The sequence below is a fragment of the Spea bombifrons genome, chromosome 3, assembly GCF_027358695.1.
Source record: "Spea bombifrons isolate aSpeBom1 chromosome 3, aSpeBom1.2.pri, whole genome shotgun sequence".
In the NCBI taxonomy this organism is placed as follows: Eukaryota; Metazoa; Chordata; class Amphibia; order Anura; family Pelobatidae; genus Spea; species Spea bombifrons.
In genome coordinates, this window is record NC_071089.1 from 89794475 (window position 1) to 89815041 (window position 20567).

General features: G+C 37.0%; 1 protein-coding gene across 1 annotated transcript; it reads left to right on the plus strand.

Annotated features, from left to right (window-relative positions):
* Positions 1–201: 201 nt before the first annotated feature.
* On the plus strand, positions 202–14000 carry SLC7A14 (solute carrier family 7 member 14). Its single transcript, XM_053460773.1, has 7 exons — positions 202–613; positions 4869–5105; positions 7326–7543; positions 8692–8838; positions 9962–10170; positions 10459–11336; positions 13465–14000. The coding sequence occupies exons 1-7, from the start codon at positions 310–312 to the stop codon at positions 13782–13784; spliced, it is 2313 nt and encodes a 770-aa protein (XP_053316748.1). The 5' UTR covers positions 202–309; the 3' UTR covers positions 13785–14000.
* The last annotated feature ends 6567 nt before the right edge of the window (positions 14001–20567 follow it).

Genomic DNA, 20567 nt, shown 5'->3' on the forward strand with positions numbered 1-20567 from the left:
GATAATCATAGCTTTTTGTTAGCGTACAAATAAACAGAATAATAAGATTAATCATTTCAGCATCAAGAAATTGTATGGTAGAGTCTAGAGATATTTCAGCGCACATTACACTGATCTAAATACGCTATATCTTATCTCTTACAGGTTACTAAATATCTTGATATCTGGAGAATTTTATCATGCAGGTTTGTGTTGATTTCAAGCAACTGTAGTCCAATATACCAATACTAAAAACTGAATGCTAAAAGGAAAGGGCTGTGACGTGTACCCAAGTCTCGTCCTTGAATTTGTTTGAAGACCTCTGAAACCATGACCGGGTTCTTGTCGTATATGGACCCAAGGCGGATTCCATGGGGAGCCACATGGCATGCCGTCAATGCCAGGATCTTACGCACCAAGCCTGTAGAGTCTATGCTGGAAGGGGCCGGTGGATCCGCAGCTCACAGTACCAAACTGGCACGGGTGCTTACAACGGTGGATCTGGTTTCACTTGGGGTCGGAAGCTGTGTTGGAACAGGAATGTATGTGGTTTCTGGACTGGTCGCTAAAGAAATGGCGGGGCCTGGAGTCATTGTGTCCTTTATAATAGCAGCCGTGGCATCAATATTATCAGGTGAGTGTATTATTTTATCTATATTATCAAAAACAATCTAACTATTGGGTTCTGAATATTACATAATACAGAATTCTTCAGCACTTATGTACAATGTATTACAATCACAGTATTTCCTATTGATGACACTGACATCCTGGTACATTAATGCTTTATATATATATATATATATATACCGTACTTGCCGGCGTATAACACGCACCGGCGTATAACACGCACCATCCCCAGGACCGGAAGTGAGGGAGACGTCGCTGCAAATCGTGCAGCTCTAGGATTTATCGGCGTATAACACGCAGGTAGGGTTTCTGCTTCGTATTTAGGTTTAAAAAGTGCGTGTTATAGGCCGATAAATACGGTATGTATATATATATATATATATATATATATATATATATACAATATATCAGATTAACAAGATAAATATTAAACAATATGTACAATAGTAACACCTGGACTTTTATAGCCAACTCTTGCTTAAAATATTGTTTCAACTATAAATTTACTCAAAAGCGGTAAGTGGAATTTACAGATATATTTTCGACTATAGATATAGTTTAATGCTAGTATTTTGTTATATAACAAGTTCTTTTATAATATTATATATTATTTATATGTAGCTTTACCAGCCATGTTATCTCTAAAGTCCACAAATTTAACGTACACACAAAAAAGTGGTTTCTCCCATTAGTCTTAATCAGTTGTCCAAACGATTTCAGATTATTGCAACTCATGTTCTATATTGCTGTTGGTCATTTTGCTTTTCAAGGTGTCATTTTCTCCCAAGTGCGCACAATGCTGTCTGCAATGAAATCTAATAGTCTTTGTTAATGTCAAGGACCTATCATGACTCATGAGGCCATGGCGAAGAGTTCTCATTTTCTATAATACATCATCAGACACTAATAAAGAGAAATGGGGGCGACATTTAACACATTAGCGGTGACTGCTCCAGTCTGGAGATTTCAATCACTGCTCTCATTTCCATACTCATATTTGTCCTGTTTAATAGAACGTGAATTTCATTTGTTTTGGCTCAATAATCATGGATGCTGAATGACATAAATTTGCTATGTTTTGGCTTTTTTTTTTTTATTTCGGTAGCTATCGTTAGCTATTCATGCTTGGTTATTGCCAAATTGATACATCTGAATTAATTTGAAATATTCCGCCAAATTCTCATCAATGTTAGATGATCCTGGCACAAATTTGAATAATCTGTTTCTAATTGAATTGATGACTGAGCATCTGATTCAAGTTCTAACTTTTAAATTAACCTGTAAAATCCTAATTTTATCAGATTAATTAGCAAATTGCTAGTTATTGAATTCAATTTAGTAATTGCAAAAGACTAATGACTAATATATGAATTTAAATGCTCACTAGAATATGGAGTGAAGTGCGATCCAGATAAAGTCTGCTCCAAAGAGAGTAAAGCATTGGCCAGGTTGGGATGGGTAATAACTAAGCTCCTCTTTTTCTCTAGAAGGCCCTTGTCGGAAACCAGTGCTCTAGGTTTATGCCTTGTGTATCTTATAAGGAATTTGGTCCTAGAATGTCTCATTGTCTCCTCTTGTATACTTCTAGTTTATGGATTTGAATTTTAGTTAATTCATTGACAAAACATATGTAATATATCAAGTGTGAATTTATGTGACCGCTATGAATTATTTACTTGCTACACTGTATAAAAATAGAGCATCCAAAAAAATGCAGCAGGGAGACATCATAAAAATAAACTCTTATGTTGCAGAAGAGGCTATCGCTGACCTACATTTTATTCTGTGTTCCATCTCTTTATGGAATATTGAAGATACAAAGTGCACCATAGAGTGTGGTTATTGTTGAGGGTGTTGTCATCAGCCATTTGCTTTAAAAGAGAGAGACAGTAGATAAAAATCCATAAATTAATCATATATAAATGTAAAAATCTAACCATCATATCCAGCAGTTGTAATATGGCATGTGATACATTGACGTGTCTTTACTTACGGCGTATCTTTACTTATTAGTGGCCTTCATCCCATTTGCTTCATATTGTCATACAACACCGCGCAGTATAATACAAATGTGAGAGGGGTCATATGGCAACTGGTACCATCACATTTGTTTCTAGGCAACCTAACGAAAAATATAAATGCAGAAAATCCAAATTTGTGCCTGACAACTGCACATGTAATGACTACAAATCCCTAATCACAGTATTGACCCTGCTGGTAGCAAACAGCAGGCTTGTTCTGGATTATTTTATTATGATTATTTGATTAAGTTGTTATTGTTCATCATAATATAACGAAAGAAAAAACATTATCCTTGAATAAATAACATTAGTCAATTACAGTAATTAAATAAAGTATGAAATTATGGAGTTCCACCAATGATCTGGGTAAGGCGCAGGGGAGATCTGCTATAGGAATGTTGGTTTTTTAAATAAAAAGAAAAGAAAATAAGGGGGAGTGGATGCGTGGAACTGCTGCCTTATAGAAAAGGTCATGTTTTTTTTTATGTTTTAATACAAGTTCATAGTTAGCCAACAATGCAATACATCATTTAGCTAATTGATTATGAATATCCAATTAAGAAAAGGCAAGGCCTTTCACCATATGTCTGTTTAAACTGTATCTGATATATGATGGATGTGATGTATAAAAAAGGCACAGCCAATAATTATTAGTATAAGCACCACTGAAATGACATTGAGTGAATTATATATATACACCAACCAGTCATAACTTTATGACCACTGACCACTGCTGCCTAATATATCCCCCCACTGGCACCTGTCAGTGGTGGGATATATTAGACAGCAAGTGAACATTTCATCCTCAAAGTTGTTGTGTTAGAAGCAGGGAAAAATCTGAGCGACTTTGACAAGGGCCAAATTGTGATGGCCAGACGACTAGGTCAGAGCATCTCCAAAACCGCAGCTCTTGTGGGGTGTTCCTGGTCTGTAGTGGTCAGTATCTGTCAAAAGTGCTCCAAGGAAGGAAAAGCTGTGAACCAGCGACAGGGTCATGGACAGCCAAGGCTCACTGATCCATGTGGGGGGCGAATGCCAACAGACGAGCTACTGTAACTCAAATTGCTGACAAAGTTAATGCTGGTTCTGATAGAAATGTGTCAGAACACCTATGCAATGTTGCTGACCATGTACACCCTTTCATGAACACGATATTCCCTGATGGCATTGGCAGGATAATGTGCGCTTCCATAAAGCAAAAATGGTTTAGGAATGGTTTGAAGGCCAAGGTGTTGACTTGGCCTTCAAATTTCCAAGATCTCAATCCAATGGAGCATCTGTGGGATGTGCTGTGGGATGTGTTTTGGTGACAAAAGTGGGACCTACACAATATTAGGCAGGTGGTCAGAATGTAATGGCTGATCAGTGTGCATATAAATATATAATTTCATGTATTACCTGAACCTCTTGCATGTCAAGGTCTTATGATGAAGCCTGGATTATATTAAAACAATGTCAAAACTGTAATTTAATAATTTAATATAATAGAAAACCCCTTGGGTTGTTCTGTTGTACAGTCCTTTTCTTACAATAATATTCTTAGAGATCCACATGTAGGAATAAGTTTAATTGAATGAATCCCTTGTCACATTAATCAAATTCTATGCCACGAGGCAGACATGGATTACACTACGAAATAAGGGCATACTTTGCACCTTTATTCTGTGGTTCAGACAGTTAGTGATCTACTGGATTACTAGCAACAAACGGCCCTCATTTGCACTTTACCTCCACTGAGTACAAGGACATTTACTGTCGGAACGTGTATCTTTTTGCACAGTCTTGCGGTAACAGCATTAAATGGCTGGGAATTGCATTCTTCATCTGTACAAAGATTTAATTCCCGGCAAGGCTGCCAAGTCCCAAACAGCAAAATTTTTGCTGAGACCTCCGTGGTTCTACTACATTTCCAAAATGTCACTAGCATTGTTTTATCAATATCATCCATGTGTTTTAAAAACTGAATTTAAATTACTTGAAATCAGTGTTATACTTAATGTCCATTTTCAGGAATATGGCTCTATATTTGGCCACATTTGGAATTCATATCTCCCCAGATTCTACAGATAGGTTGCTAGTGTTCAATTAATTGCACATTGGTCTGCTCATGTCAGCTGCTGAATTCAGCCAAATTTGCCTATACAATATAAGCATATTGTACAAATTGTGGTATTTTTACTTTAATGTATTAATTATGTGATTTTTTGAACACCCTCTGGCACATTTCTGTTTGCACAGGTGTCTGTTACGCTGAATTTGGAGTTCGTGTCCCCAAAACCACCGGTTCTGCCTATACATACAGCTACGTCACTGTTGGAGAATTTGTGGCATTTTTCATCGGATGGAATTTAATCTTAGAGTATCTGATCGGTACAGCAGCCGGTGCTAGTGCGCTCAGCAGTATGTTCGATTCCCTCGCAAATCACTCTATCAGCCACTGGATTATAAGTAGTGTTGGGACATTAAATGGATTGGGTAAGAATTATTCGAAAGTATTATCTCAATGTATGAAAAAGACCATTTGTTTATTACGGTTTTATGTGTTGCATACATTAAACAATTTGGATTACATTCTAAAAATATGTTATTTATTGAGTTATGTAAGTTGACATAGTTACATGCGTTGGTAAAAGTTTTGGGGAAGGATGCTAGGATGATGTTTTATATGATATTTAAAATAGGGACCAAAAAATATTACAGTGTAATAACCAATATTCCCATTCAGATTTGGAGCTTATTCTTCTTATACATCATGGAAGACAACCAGGTTTTACATGTATTTTTCGTCTTGTCTCAGTCATCTTTGAGACGTGTTTATGTGCAATGCTTATGATGAGGAGATCCTGATAACCTGCTCCATGGCTGATGAGAGGGCGACCTCATGGTCAGTCTGATCCTGCATAACAGAATCTATAGTGCCAGATATGTTTGTCCTTGGCTGGCAGTCTATGCTGTGCTGGAATGGTTTTTGTATTGGCCTATTAAATTACTTTAATATACTTATTTATTCGTTGTTTTAGCTCATTTCCCATGAGATATTTTTACAGATGATCTGTGGATTTTATACTACAATATTATTACCGTTACTTTATGATCTAACCAGGTCATCTTCATGTCCTGCTTCACTACGACCTTGCTCACACTTAGAGTGTCCTCGGGAGTGGTTCCAAAATTTCCAGTTGCACTTTGTTGCTTTACAGTTCTTACAAAACATTACAGAAAAATAAACTTTTTTTGTATAATTAAAGGACCATTCCCATTGTGGCTGCAGTAAATATGGGATTTTGTTTTGTCTCTGGAAATATCCAAAAAAAGGGCCCTTATGACACCATAGGTTTGTTTATCAGACACAATCCTGACAGCAAACACCGACATGTTAAACATACAAATATTCACACCAAATACAACATATGTGTCCATAACTTGGCAAGGGTCATCAGAAACAAAATGCAAAATGTTATTTTATAAATGAGATGCAGCTTGAACACCAGATGAAAAAAAAATGTGGGAAAGGAGTCTGGTGTGGTGATGCCACCTATATAAAAGAGGATAGTTATTCAGGTTGCTCTCTGGGAATGTACTAAAGAAGGTCTATTCACTAAGAGTTGGGTATTCATATTCAGCCCTCACTTCAGTATTTGTTATGAAGGGCCAACACATGACGAGCTGAGCTGACCCTGTATAATGAATAACGTAATAGCTAAGGAGAATTTGAAGAAACGGCATTGACTTTGCTATGCATTATACGCAGCCAGCTAAGCTTTTCCTGTAACAGAAGTATATTGAGGATGGGCCTTCATACTGAAGCCAAGGAGATGAAACTACAACTCCCCTGCAGCTCTCCCTTTAGTGACTAACCCCAAAGAATTCAGAGGACTGTTAAAGGTTAATGTAAATGACATTTCAGACCTACAGATTTATGAGCATAGCTAAGACTTCTACAAGATGCTCGAGCTCATACCAAGCTTCAACGACTCATACACACTATATACCTCATACCAAAAGTAAATACTCCCTGGCGATATATTTACTGGCATACCATGGACATGGTAATGATCGTATGGACTCTCAACTAAAGTAACTTTACTCCTGACAGTGCCACCATACAAAATACCAAAATGTAATTGTGGAAACAACTTGTCAAACACAGGAAATTCACAAAGATGCCATTTGACTAGACTGTCCCTGACACAGGAACCAAACAAATGAACAAATAAAATATTGAAGCAGAACAAATAAACCAACTTAGAACACAACACCAAATCTCTCAACGACAAGATACAAGCAATACTTGTAAGCTCGTTTGAGCAGGGCCCTCCTCGCCTGTTGTTTCTGTAAGTCATATTGTTATGTTACATACTACTTGTTATGTCCTGTTACCCATTGTACAGCGCTACGGAATATAATGGCGCTGTATAAAAAAATCAATAATAAATAATAATAATAATTTAGCATACGCTGAGTTGGGGTAAGGTTAGGATCCCAGTCATAATGCATAGCTCAATCTTTAAAAACAAGCTTTTAGATTCAACTGCGCATACAAGTGACCCCATGTTGGCCCTTCTTACAGGCCCTATTATGTTTACTCAAAGAGTGCGAAAGCAAATTCCTACTTTTTCCCCAAAACTTTTTGGCATCAAAACAACAAAAAAATGCTTCTCAACTGATGTTTTACTTGACTTTGTTTTATTTTAGGTAAAGGAGAAGAATCGTATCCAGATCTTCTTGCTTTGGTCATTGCCGTTATCGTGACAATAATCGTCACCCTTGGAGTAAAAAATTCAGTTGGATTTAATAACGTGTTGAATGTAATTAACTTGGCGGTGTGGATCTTCATTATGATAGCAGGCCTGTTTTTCGTCAATGGAAAGAACTGGTCGGAAGGAAATTTTCTTCCTCACGGATGGTCGGGGGTAGGTGCTGGCGATTTAGATAAATTAGATACAGTATATGGAATATGGAAGCATGTTTCCCGTATGTGTGGGAAATTAAAGTGAATAGAAGAAAAAAACAATGCTGGGATTGAGGGTTTTTCCCCCCAACTAATACAATAGTGTGCTACAACAGGTGAGTGCTGGATAGGTAGGGCAGAGGGGCAATTGCCCCCAAGGCTGAACATAATTTAAGATTTTGGACCATTTGCAAAATGCACTCGCATGCAAAATCTCTGCAATTAGTGGATTACAGTTGAATAAAAACCATACATTTTGGCAAAGCGAATGAAAACAAATCACTGCCATAGATAAAAGTTACAAAACATACACTGATTATATGATATATTCCCTGTAATTTAAACTGATGTGTTTGCGATTTGGAAATCCTACTGTATCATCTTGGGTGGCGTCTCTCCCGATATTATGTAAATTAGCTGTAAACAGGTGCTTGTGAGCAGAGAAGATTTTAATTCTGTGAACGGTCCTCAAACTGGATACCATCCAGGCTTACGCTGAACAGACTTGGCAAGCGATCAAATATCATTTAAAAATGTTGACTGTGGAATTCTAAATATATATTCTGCTGAATGAATGAGCCAAAGCTGGATGAATTATATGTCTATATAACCTTGTCCCAGGAAGACCCTAGTATTCCACCCGAAATACAGTTGCGCAACTTGCAGCCTGTGGCTGAATCGGAGTTGCAGGCCACAGCATCTGGAGTTTATTTATTTTTTCCTAGCTGCTTAAAAAACATTAGTATTTTGCTTAATTAATCACATTAATAATTAACTAATTAAATATCCCTTAAATTATATCATTATTTTTTTTATGGAACTATTAATTATTACAAATTGAGTATAATAATGGAAAAATTTCTGTTTATTTACCTATTTGTGCAAACTGAATCAAATTCCATTTCTTAGATAGCTTCAGTTATTCAATATACATTTTAACACGGATAAATATGTAACATTCCCAGTTATTAATTGCACCAACGCATTAAAGCACCAAGGAACTTTTAGTATTTCCATATCAGTATTTATAGCTGTTGATGAATGGTTTGTAGCATAATATGGATTGTGTGACCGCATGAATCTCATACACTCATATCTCATTCTTCACAGGTACTAAAAGGTGCTGCGACTTGCTTTTATGCGTTCATAGGGTTTGACATCATAGCAACCACAGGGGAAGAAGCAAAGAACCCTAATACTTCTATTCCATATGCCATCACTGCCTCATTGATCACCTGTTTGACAGCATATGTCTCTGTAAGTATTACCCAGTCATTTCTCATATGTAGACATGCGTAGAAATACGATATTTATTTTGTCATTAATGTTACTAAGAGATATCATTATGTGATTTCAAGCTATTCTTAAAGAAGCTCTCCAGCTGCTACGAGATGTATAATGTGCATTGGGGCTCATTTTACATTGCTTTAATTATTGCTTTAACTACAACCTAGTTATTATAAAATAGGTTCTTAGTTTATTATAGCAGTTTTTTATTCAACTAAATCTTATTTGTGTGTTATGTTTTATATTTAGCTCTATTGGTCCTTCTTTTACCTGAAACTGTTCAAACCTTATCTGTGACAACCCACAGATCTGATGGTGTGATCGGGAGTCCAATATACAGATAATCATGAAACAAAAACAAAGATAGAAACAAACCAGATAGAGTAGTTCTATGAACTGACTCTAACGCAAAACATGTGAAGGTTCAGTTTATCGTGCCGCCATAAACTTGTCACCACTTCATGGTACTTCACATTAGGCCGGTCCTAACACTAGATCTAAACTATAAAGCAGAACACCAAAACTAAAACAGGGAAAACAGAACCAAGGTACTTACTGTGTAACAGGTAGGAACTAAACAGAGGAAAGGGTGTGGAAGGTTAAATACAACGAACAGAGAAACATAAAGTAAGGCACAGGCATGACAGGGAATTAGATGCATATTACTGCGCATCACGCAAACACAGAGCCTGACACTGGCTAAGCTGCTGTAAACACTAGGTAACCTGGATATGATCAGCTATGTCTATGTTGAGAGAGAAAGGGATTTATTAACTAAGGATGGAATTTCAACCTTTAGGAGCAGTTAAACGTAACTTTGCTTGATGAATGGCCAACCCTCACAGGCTTCCATTTTTATTAAACACAGGGAAGGTAGAGTCGCAGGACTCTTGCTTTAGCAAAGAAATGTGTCAATAATCTGATCTTGTTTTGCTTTACTCCAGCACATTTTGTGCATTTCATGCCATTGGATAGAATGTATGTGACGAGATTCATGTTATTCTCTAAATATACAATACAACCAATTTCAGATTAAATATCATTTACATGATATCTATGACCTATATGTGTGTAACGTCTTTATCTTTTTTAGGTAAGTGTTATATTAACGTTAATGGTGCCATACAATATGATTGATTCCGAATCCCCGTTAATGGAGATGTTTGTCGCCCATGACTTCTACACAGCTAAATTCATTGTGGCGATAGGATCTGTGGCTGGGCTCACGGTCAGTCTTTTTGGCTCGCTGTTCCCCATGCCCAGGGTCATTTATGCAATGGCTGGAGATGGACTTTTGTTCAGGTCAGCATGCTGTGTTTTATTTACTATTCATTTACTTATAGTAACACGTTGCCTCCCTGCGTTTTAAAGGTGTTGTTCCACTGACTGCAATGAATTTAATACTTTGTAGCTAAATCCAGCATTAGAAACATCATTCCTCGTGCTTTCTAAAGCCTCAACCCTTTCAGAGAAATAATTCTTAATTCATGTGAAAATTTGTCTAAAACATTTTTTTGCTTAATTGTAATGAGACACTGATACGTTGTTCTCATGGCAATGATTTAAACATATTTTTCTTTGGGTTTGCAGGTTTCTGTCACATGTCAGTTCATATACAGAAACTCCAGTGGTGGCATGTATTGTCTCTGGATTTTTAGCGGCTCTCCTTTCTCTGTTGGTCAGTCTCCAGGATCTCATAGAAATGATGTCAATTGGCACTTTGTTAGCATACACTCTGGTGTCTGTTTGCGTCTTATTATTACGCTACCAACCTGAGAGTGACATTGATGGGTTTGTAAAGTTTCTTTCTGAAGAGCACACAAAAAAGAAGGAAGGGATTCTTGCGGATTGTGAGAAGGAAGCTTGCTCACCAATGAGCGATGGAGAGGAATTCAGTGGCCCAGCTACCAACACTTGCGGTGCGAAGAATCTACCATCCCTTGGAGACAACGAAATGCTAATTGGTAAATCAGATAAGTCTAATTACAATGTAAACCACCCAAATTACGGAACAGTTGATATGACATCAGGAATAGAGGCAGATGGGTCTGAAAACATCTACCTTATCAAGCTGAAGAAACTTATCGGACCACGATATTATACATTGAGAATTCGTCTTGGATTGCCTGGCAAAATGGATCGCCCAACCGTAGCTACTGGTCGTACAGTCACCATCTGTGTTATGCTTCTGTTCATCTTGGCCTTCATCTTCTGCTCATTTATTATCTTTGGTGCAGACTACGTGTATGACCAAGTATGGTGGGCTGTCCTTTTAGTAGTTTTTATGGTACTTCTAATCTTTGCCTTGGTTTTTGTAATCTTACAACAACCAGAGAACCCAAAGAAGTTGCCTTACATGGCACCATGTGTCCCATTTGTGCCTGCTTTTGCCATGCTGGTAAACACATATCTGATGCTGAAACTATCGTCCATTACATGGATCCGATTTGCTGTCTGGTGTTTTGTAGGTAAGTTATTGGCTACTTCTGATGCTATTTTTCAGTGTTATGTTAAGGTTAACATAAGGTTAAGGTTTCTTTTTTGGTACAGGAACATAGATTTAACCCATGGAATGTAATCTGTGTGACAATAAGCCATCAAAGAATAGACATCTTTATTTTAATTAATTAAATTATTTTAATAAGACGAAAAAGATGAAGTATAAATAAACCTTAGTTTGTTAAGCAGCATTTTTACCAATGACCTACCAGTTTCTTCATTACTGCTTTATCCGAGCCCCTATATGAGGATACAGCAACTGCATACATCGAAAAGAAATGCGCCGGTGAACTCAATGTACTTATTTTTGGTGTAATGTTCTATAAAAGGGATGAATGCAGACTTAGGGAATAGTGGAATTGGTTTGAAGCAGGTCCTTGTGTTTTTAAGCTCCACTGGATGGAGTATATTTGAAAATGTATTGGGGAAAAGCCATAGCAGGTAGATTTACAATTAACTCCCATACACTTTTCTTCCAATGCGCCTCTAAGAAAGGGCTCGTTAAATATATGCCTGTTCCATTGCGTTTTACAATGTTTCATTCTTTGTGGCACAAAAAAAAAAACGATAAATCATTGTTTTTTCTTTAGACTTTACACAGAATATAAGCAAAATTCCATATGCTTATTTTGTGCATTGCCATAGTATTCCGTTTCCAGAAATCTTTTTTACCAATGGACCAGAAATATACTGAGGCATTTACATTACTGAAACACATTTATTTTAATATACCGCAATTTATAAATGCTTTTCTCATTTCTTTATTTACACCTAAATTAAAAATGTATAGTCTATCCACCCTAGACCCATTCTATATCCAGAGCTGAATGTGATATAATATACTTGGGATTCCTTCATGTCATTGGAAGGGTTTCTCTCCCGTATATGACTGGCTAGTTGGCATTGAGATGTCTGTCACAAAAACATCACTGGTTCTGCGTATTTATCAGGAATTTTTAGTTACGGCTTCCATGTTTGCAATTTTTGAGGAATGGTTTTTAAGTTAAATTGAAGATTATTTCAAGAAATTAGCAGTTTGCAACTGCTGTGGCTTGAGTTCACTAGGATTTATTTGCTAAACGTATCTGATGGGTTGAAACTCTTCATGGATAATTGCAATCATCAATTTATTTAGTCATTTTGGCCCCCGATATGATATAACACAGGCAGCTTTTGGCGTTTTACCAATTGTATCCTAAATCAAACCAAGAATAGTAGGACATATTTTTTTCTTACACCAAAAAGCTGATAAATAATATGAATAGCACAGTAATACTGCTAATCCTCCATCCTGGTAGAGCCACGTGTGTGTAGGTTAATGAAAAACTGTTTTTCTCAGGCCCTTTATCCACTGAAGACACTTACTTGCATCTTTGACTAATGAACTATGCATACATAATGTAACATCAAAGTGCCGTGCACATAAAATAGCAATTAATACATCCTACAGAATGATTTTTTGACAGACAACTCATGAAACTTGGCCTATCTGAGCATCTAGTTGCTGTTTTAATTAGGCTGATGCAAGAAAGCTCTCCATGACCAGGTTCACCTGAAGCTTCATTAAATTTCCATGAGCTAAACCTTTCGTTCACATACCATCTGCCGGTGCGAGTCCCGAGGCTTCTCTCCGTATCTAGAGATTTCTCTCATCACTCGTCATGCATTTTTAATATGCAAACCTGTCAGCGATAAAAGAATTTTACATCACAGGCACAACAAAATCCTCCTGTTGTGTCTAAATATCACGGTAACACACATCAACAAACAAAAACATATGTGATTCAAAAACTCAAAATTCTCAAATTTGGATGCAAGAAAACATGGAAAGGTAAATAAAAGAATGGAAGGGCTTTTAAAGTTTAATTGCTGTGTGCACTTTCACAGTTCCAAATGTGGACATCGTCCAAAAGATCATTCATGTTGCATATATGTGGTAATTAGATACAGAAGGTATCTACCCTAAGTGACATTTTAAATAGTATAAAGGACGCTTGTCAATCTTCAACCATCGTAGTTAACCAGGTGACATGTAAGTCTGCCCCAAATCTCTACTAAATTCTACTGAAAATTGATCATTTCTTTTTTAATTTCCAGGTTTGCTGATTTACTTTGGTTATGGGATGTGGAACAGTACGTTAGAAATCAGTGCTAGAGAAGAAGTGCTTCATCAGAGCACCTATCAGCGCTATGATGTAGATGACACCTTCTCCGTAGATGAAGGATACTCTTATGCTCCCGAAGGAGAAAAAACCCAGGACTGGGAAAATACTGAAAGCAAAGGTTATTACTATCAGCATTCTGCAGAGGCTCAGGACAGCGCCTGGACAAACAGCAGATCCAAAAGCAAAGGGAGACATAAACAGGACTCGGATGCGCTGATCGCCAATGATGAGCTTGACTACTCTGCAGAGTAAAAAAAACAAACCTGTCGTGTGTGTGTGTGTTTGATGCTCCTCAACTCTGGCCCAACATAAGACAGCTTCTTGGGCTGTGTAGGGACTTTTCTTCTGTCTACCGCATAATACTGCTTATTAAGAGTGTTTGCCATATTTTCTATCATGAGAATAATTTCATAGCCCTTCAAACATTCAGCTGTTTCTATATTTCGCATATTTTCAAATATATTACAAATTAGGCGGTCATCATCTGCTTTACTTATAGGACAATGGGTAGGGTTCTAATTCAGAATCTGTGTCAGTCATGTGATGGCAATAATGCAATGGCATGTGAGTGATATTTTAGATCAATGTGTTGGAGGTGCCTGGATATGACAGGCGGGGTACATCAGGTGGATAAAAAGCAAATGTGGAGGCTTCCAAAAGGCACATGGTAACTGGTTCAAAGTGGGCAGACCCAGAAGGAGGGTGATTCTGAAAAAAAATACAAAAAGTTCTTCAGACAAGAATAGATTAAACCGTAGGGTAAGTGTCCCACCCAGTAAGGAATGAGGCAGTGGAGTATCAGGGGAAGAGTGAAGGCTTGCAAAGGACTAATCAAAACCTGAGTGAATAGGTACACATCGGTAAAAAGTGCACTCATAACATGAACTCGAATAATTCGATTTCTCAGAGATGGAAAGGTGATTTTTTTATTAGTATATTCTTTAGAATGGCCCATAAATGAGATATAATATGGGTTTAAGGAATGTAGTGCAGAGCGTACAATACAATGGTGATCAGGTGAGATAGGCAGGGCATCTGTACCTGGACACCTTTGTCAATGAAAAGACTTGTGAAAATTATTGGTGTCTATGGGGCCTCTACTTAAATGTCCACCATAAAGCCTGTTGCTGCACACCCATAGTGCACAGTGGAATCATAGGCAGAGCCGGCCTTAGGCGTTGTGGCGCCCTGTGCGGACTACTCCTCTGGCGCCCCCCCTCACTACCCCCCCTCTCTGCCCCTTCAAACTACCCGCCCTCTCTGCCCCTTTAAACTACCCCCCCTCAAACTACCCCTCCCCTCTACCCCTTCAAACTACCCCTCCCCTCTGCCCCTTCAAACCCCCCCCACTTACCTTGTTGCCGGAGTCCTGCGGTAAGAGCGGGAGGCATCCGTCTTCTCGCTCTGCCGGCATTTCATGTTGAGCGCCGGACTATACCGGCGCTCATGAGATGCTGGCACCGCGACGGAGTCACGGAGAGTAAGGGGCGCCGAGCGGTTGCCGAGAACTTCACGAGCAACCGCTCGGCGCCCCTGACCTGGACTTAGATTAAAGCATCGTTTTGGTTTTTTTTAAACTTTATTTAACATCAATGATGTTAAATAAAGTTTAAAAAAAAAAAAAAAAAAACGATGCTTTAATCTAAGTCCCGGTCAGGCGCCCCTGCAACCATGGCGCCCTGTGCGGTCGCACAGGTCGCACACCCCTAAGGCCGGCCCTGATCATAGGTATGGGCCATTCAAGTGCATCCGAATTACTAACACCAAGGGTTATCTTGGAAGGAGACCCAGACACGAGTTTTGAAGGGAAAGTTAGAATGTCAATTGTTCTGTGGTTCAGTTAGTATAATTACTGTAAGTACGTTAATTCATATATACTCAACATTACCAGGCTGGGTTATATATACATATATAGATACATATATGATCTAAAATATAACCCATGTTACATAGCATTATTACCACTACTGCCCAGGCTTTCTTTAGCGGTTAAAATACTAGTTTAGTTCAAAAACTCAGTGTGCCAAATGGTCTAGAGATAATATACTCTTTGCACATGGAAGCAATTGAGGTAGCGGTCAAGATCCAACACTATAAAATAAGGAAAATAAACGTCCTATCAGGTACCTTTAGAAGTCATGAACTTCATCAGCATGTTAGACCATAATAATAGTCGGACATGGAAACCTCAGATATATCATAGGAGTTATAATCCACAGCTACTGAAGCAAGATTACTTACCTGATTGCTGCTCACACAAAGGGATGGACCTGGTCAAGAGACCTTAAGTTTGTAGAGAGCTTGGAGAGAGGGTCTGTAAAAGGGTGTCTGCCCCTCTTTAAGTGCCCTTTGAAATCATTTATATTTGGGATGGGTATAATGATGTGTACATGCTTTCCTATAACGTTGTAATGTCCAGGTGTAGAGCTAATTCTAAAATAATCTATTGGACCAATATTTGTGTCACTCTACGATGGATCACACAATCTTCCAGCATGCATGGAGATAAACTATCGCTTATTGTCCTACCTCTGTAGCTAAAAGCCAGTGAAAAACGGACGGATTAGGTTTGCGCTCCTCATGTGCATCCTGTGGTAGAAAGCGGTGGTAGAAGCGGTTTACTATTCAGCATTCCGCATTGCTCAACACTTTGATGCAGCACATATATAGTCTAAATATATTTTTACATGGTTGGAGTTTTTCTTTTGTCTGGTAATATTTGCATGTTACTTTATCACTTGTTGTATGGTACTCTACTTCTGCTCTTATGGTTCCAAATGTTTGATGTCTTTATCTTAGCACATGAATCCTGGACAACAATGACCCCGATTGAATGATACTGATATTGCAAACGTCTATGTATATAGTACTCTTTTCCATATCACTGTTATGCAGTGTCTGCCATGCTTAATACTCAACTACACAAATAAGGTATAAAGCAGTAATAGATTATATCAATGTGATCCAGGCGTGAGGATAGAGGGACCAGCTGTTGGGTGGATGAAGACAAAAGGACACCATTATTGCAGTCAATTGTATTTAAATAGGTTATAAGATGACACTCCGATCAGACGCCTTGTTGAGAAATAACTGACCGTTCCTAAATGAGTTACCAGACAATATAAAGGGGTATTGGTTTTCAATACATCTCGGTTTATCCAACGATACATGTTATTTTTATGTGTCTTACTAGAGTATAAGCCTCTCCAAAGTGCAATTTAACACAGAAGAGGTCAAATAGAAGACTACATATTGTGAATATTGGGCAATGTAGCAACGCTTAAAAATGCCTTAATTCAATGTCTAAACTTTTACATTAATGAACATTGTTACTCATTAAGATTGTAGTTTTTCATAAACGAGAGCTGAGAACCATGTCACTTCATGCTTTGTTTTCTTTACATTTTTTGGACCAGATTCAGTTTACTTATCAATTTACATCTAAATTAAAAATTAATTATATATATTGTTGTATATAAAACAGCAAGTCTGTCTTTGGTGTAGGTGCTATATAATGTGTGTCTAAACCTCGTCTTCCTGTTTACTCCACTGACGGAAGTTGGGTCCAGATTAGTGTCTTAATCTATACGTATAAGCGCCTCATTAGGAAAGAAAATCAAAAGTAGATAATTGCATTGAAATGAGTCATTCCTGTTCCAGAGAGACTTGTAATGGGTTGCCATATTAATCTCATCACTCCAAGAATAAAAAACTAAAAGTGGCTGCATGTGGCTGAGCAGTTTTTCAGGCAATTACTAATGCTGATTTCTTCACAATTAGCAGTTTAAAACAAAATACATATGCTTCATCTTGTTTACAACCATTATAAGGCTCCTATACCAAAGAAATTATATTCAAGGGTAATGGCCATGACATAATTATCTTCCTTGCTGCCCTAAACCTAACAATCCAGAGTTGATTACCGGACCTCGAACTCCAATTTGAAGTTGGTAATGTCCTCTTCTGTCCCTTTCATTCTGCTTCTCTCACAGTTTATGACCACTATGTCCAATTTTAAGGCTATTTTCCTTAAGGCGAGAGGCGATCCCTAGGGGGAAGCCATGGGAAGTCCCCAGGTATGTAGATGAGATGCAGACTACAAAGAAATATGGCATGGGAAGAGTGCTATACGCAAGATCTTTTTATTATGTAATAATATACACAAGATCATTTTAATATGGAAAAAAATGTATGATTAAACATATCTTTAAACTTGCTTGACCATCATGGAACAAATAAATGGTTTTATGCTCAGTTGATTAAGATAAAGCATTGTGTTAGATACCAGGATAAAGCTAATTTTTAATAAATTGGTTTATAGGGCGATCTTTTTAGAGCTCACCGCAGTGGACAATTGTTTCTAAAAGACACCAAAGATTCCACACTGCACTATCTCTAGTGTAGAGTGTTCTAATGTATCATGTAGACGTAGGATATAGATATAGTTATTTACAAAAACAAATCCTTTATTAACTTTTTCCACCTTCACTAAACAGTAAAAAAATAAGAATAGGTGTCCCATGTTATCCTATTAAGCACAAATATACTTTTAAGACTTCAATCGTCATATATTTGGGCACTATTGTATTGGTAGTGGTGTGTACTGAAATAAATGTATATCCAAATCTAAATATACTCCACCACTAATACAAAATATGAGCATCAATTCTTACTAAATGATTGCATAATCCAGAAGTGCCATTTTGGCATAACAAAAATGCAAATAATAATACATAATAAAAAAATAAGTTATTTATTCTAAAATAAATTTTCTATATCTGATATAAAAATATTGCACTAGTCAAATTACCGAAATTAGATTCCTAACGTCTACCTCAACATTATGATGGATTAGCATTAAGATATCTTTAACCTGGAAGCTGCTGATGTCATCGAGGGTTCGGAGCTCCGATATAAGACTCTGCATCATTAAAGGCACTTTGGTAGAAAAGTCTGTTTTTCCGTTACAGTGTCGGCTTTCAAATTTCTTTTGGTCTGTCTGTGTATGGCGTTCTTGCAGATGTCCTCTTGTGTTATTTCTCCAAGTCTTAACCGACAATGCTGTATTGTTAAGAGTTTTGTTATTTTTGTGTTTTACAAAAGCCCATTGGTGCACCGGACAATGGGACATTGTGATGTAAGCAATGGCAAATTTAAAAAAAAAGACAAAAAAAAAACATAAATATATCATGGAGTGACATTTTCAAATGACTGTGTGTTATATCTACTGATTCAAAACTACTATTTAAAAACACAGTTTATGAAAAATGTGTATATTTTAATAAATGCATAAAACTTTTGTGTGCCTTTTTTATTTAAATTACATAATTAATTTAACGATTGTAGATCAGGTTCTGTCTTAAATTAAAGAACTGGCTGCACATAGATATTTTTTTGCAAATAAGGATATAGGGATTTTACCTCCGTTTAACATCCCCTCCAACGTTTGTTAATACATTTGTATTGTACCCAGTAGATATTTTGGGCATGGAAGACATGGAGGGATGTTATTCTAGCTTAAGGCTAGCAGGGTGAGGGCCTCCTGGATTTATTTTAATAGTGTATTATAATGATATGGTATAGTACTGTAATTTAAATTGTACTTCCAATGGAGGCAAATTACCAGCCCCTACTTTGACCCGCAACACTGGGAGCAGAGGAGATGGATGGTGAACCTTCCATGATTTTATTTATTGTTTAAAGGGTTCCTGATTTTTGCAGCGGTCTGTTAGTTTTTTATAATAGCATTTATTATCAAGGAATAAAGAGCAATATACATAAATTCACATATGGTACACTCCCATGGTGACACTGGCAGAGCCCATATGTCATAGTACGGGCGGAATATGCAAAGCGGTAGTCTATTAAATCACTGGGATGATGGGAATAATTCTCCCCACATCAATATGTTTGTGATATCACATGCTTGATGCAGTCTCTATTAGCAGTGACAATGAAAAGACACTTCTCGCTTTTATATACATTATATACATTCTTTTTTACATCACATAATTGCACACACTTGAAGTCATCTGCTGAATATTATTTATTTATAAAAATCCAGACAATAATATTACTTTACAATAATATCATTGAACAGCGAGTACATTTTTTGAAGAATTGTCAGTATGGGATTAATTGGAATCAAATCCAGTCCTTTAAGACTGATATCAGATATTAAAACATAATTTCATTAAACATGAAAACTTACAGTTAACTCACTGCTTTGGACATGCCACGTCAAACAGCTGTGCTTTAAGGAGGGTTAAGAATTAAACCAAAGATATTGAGATGGGTCCAGGGTGTGTGTGGGTGTATATACAGTATATATATATATATATATATATATATATATATATATATATATATATATATATATATATACTGGTCTATTGTCATTATAACACATGATTTTTGAGTTTTTACATAATTAAACCAAGGACAGAATCACATGCATAAAGCAGGTTTTATAAAACTTAGGAAATTGCATTGCCTTAAAGCAGTATGTACAAAATTAAAGAATTACATATTACTGAGTTCTTATAAAACAAGTGTTATATACAAACAAAAAAAGATAATATTTACAGTATTTAACACTACTAGCTTGAATGAATATAGTAAAAAAAAAAGTCATCCCCTCCCCTGAGCTGTGAGTGCAAGAAAATGTAAAGTCTCAAAAGCTTAGCCGAAAAAAGGTGGCCAAGGTCCTGGACGACTTGCCAATCTCTGTGGTGTGCATGTTAGTGTATACGTACGTTTGGTAGAGCGTTGCCCATCACTTGTTCCATGGTAGGGTTGCTGTGGAACCACCTTACATATTCCAAAGTACAGAGATCGGTAGAGAAAGATCACTCTATTCCAATCATGGCTCAGAAGACAAATTGGAACACCAAAATATTCATAGCTGATCTTTTGGCATATTTAACAAAATGAAATCATTGGTCAATTTTGTGCCAAAAATAAAATGTGATGAATGAGACATTTGGTTACAATGCTAAATGTAAATAAGAAGGTAAATGTACATGAATGAAAAGA

Excerpts from the sequence above, each read along its gene's own strand:
- SLC7A14 (XM_053460773.1), top strand. The coding sequence starts at position 310 with ATGACCGGGTTCTTGTCGTATATGGACCCAAGGCGGATTCCATGGGGA. Across the intron at positions 5,106-7,325 it reads TGGGACATTAAATGGATTGG|GTAAAGGAGAAGAATCGTAT; the intron begins GTAAGAATTATT and ends GTTTTATTTTAG. Across the intron at positions 8,839-9,961 it reads GTTTGACAGCATATGTCTCT|GTAAGTGTTATATTAACGTT; the intron begins GTAAGTATTACC and ends TATCTTTTTTAG.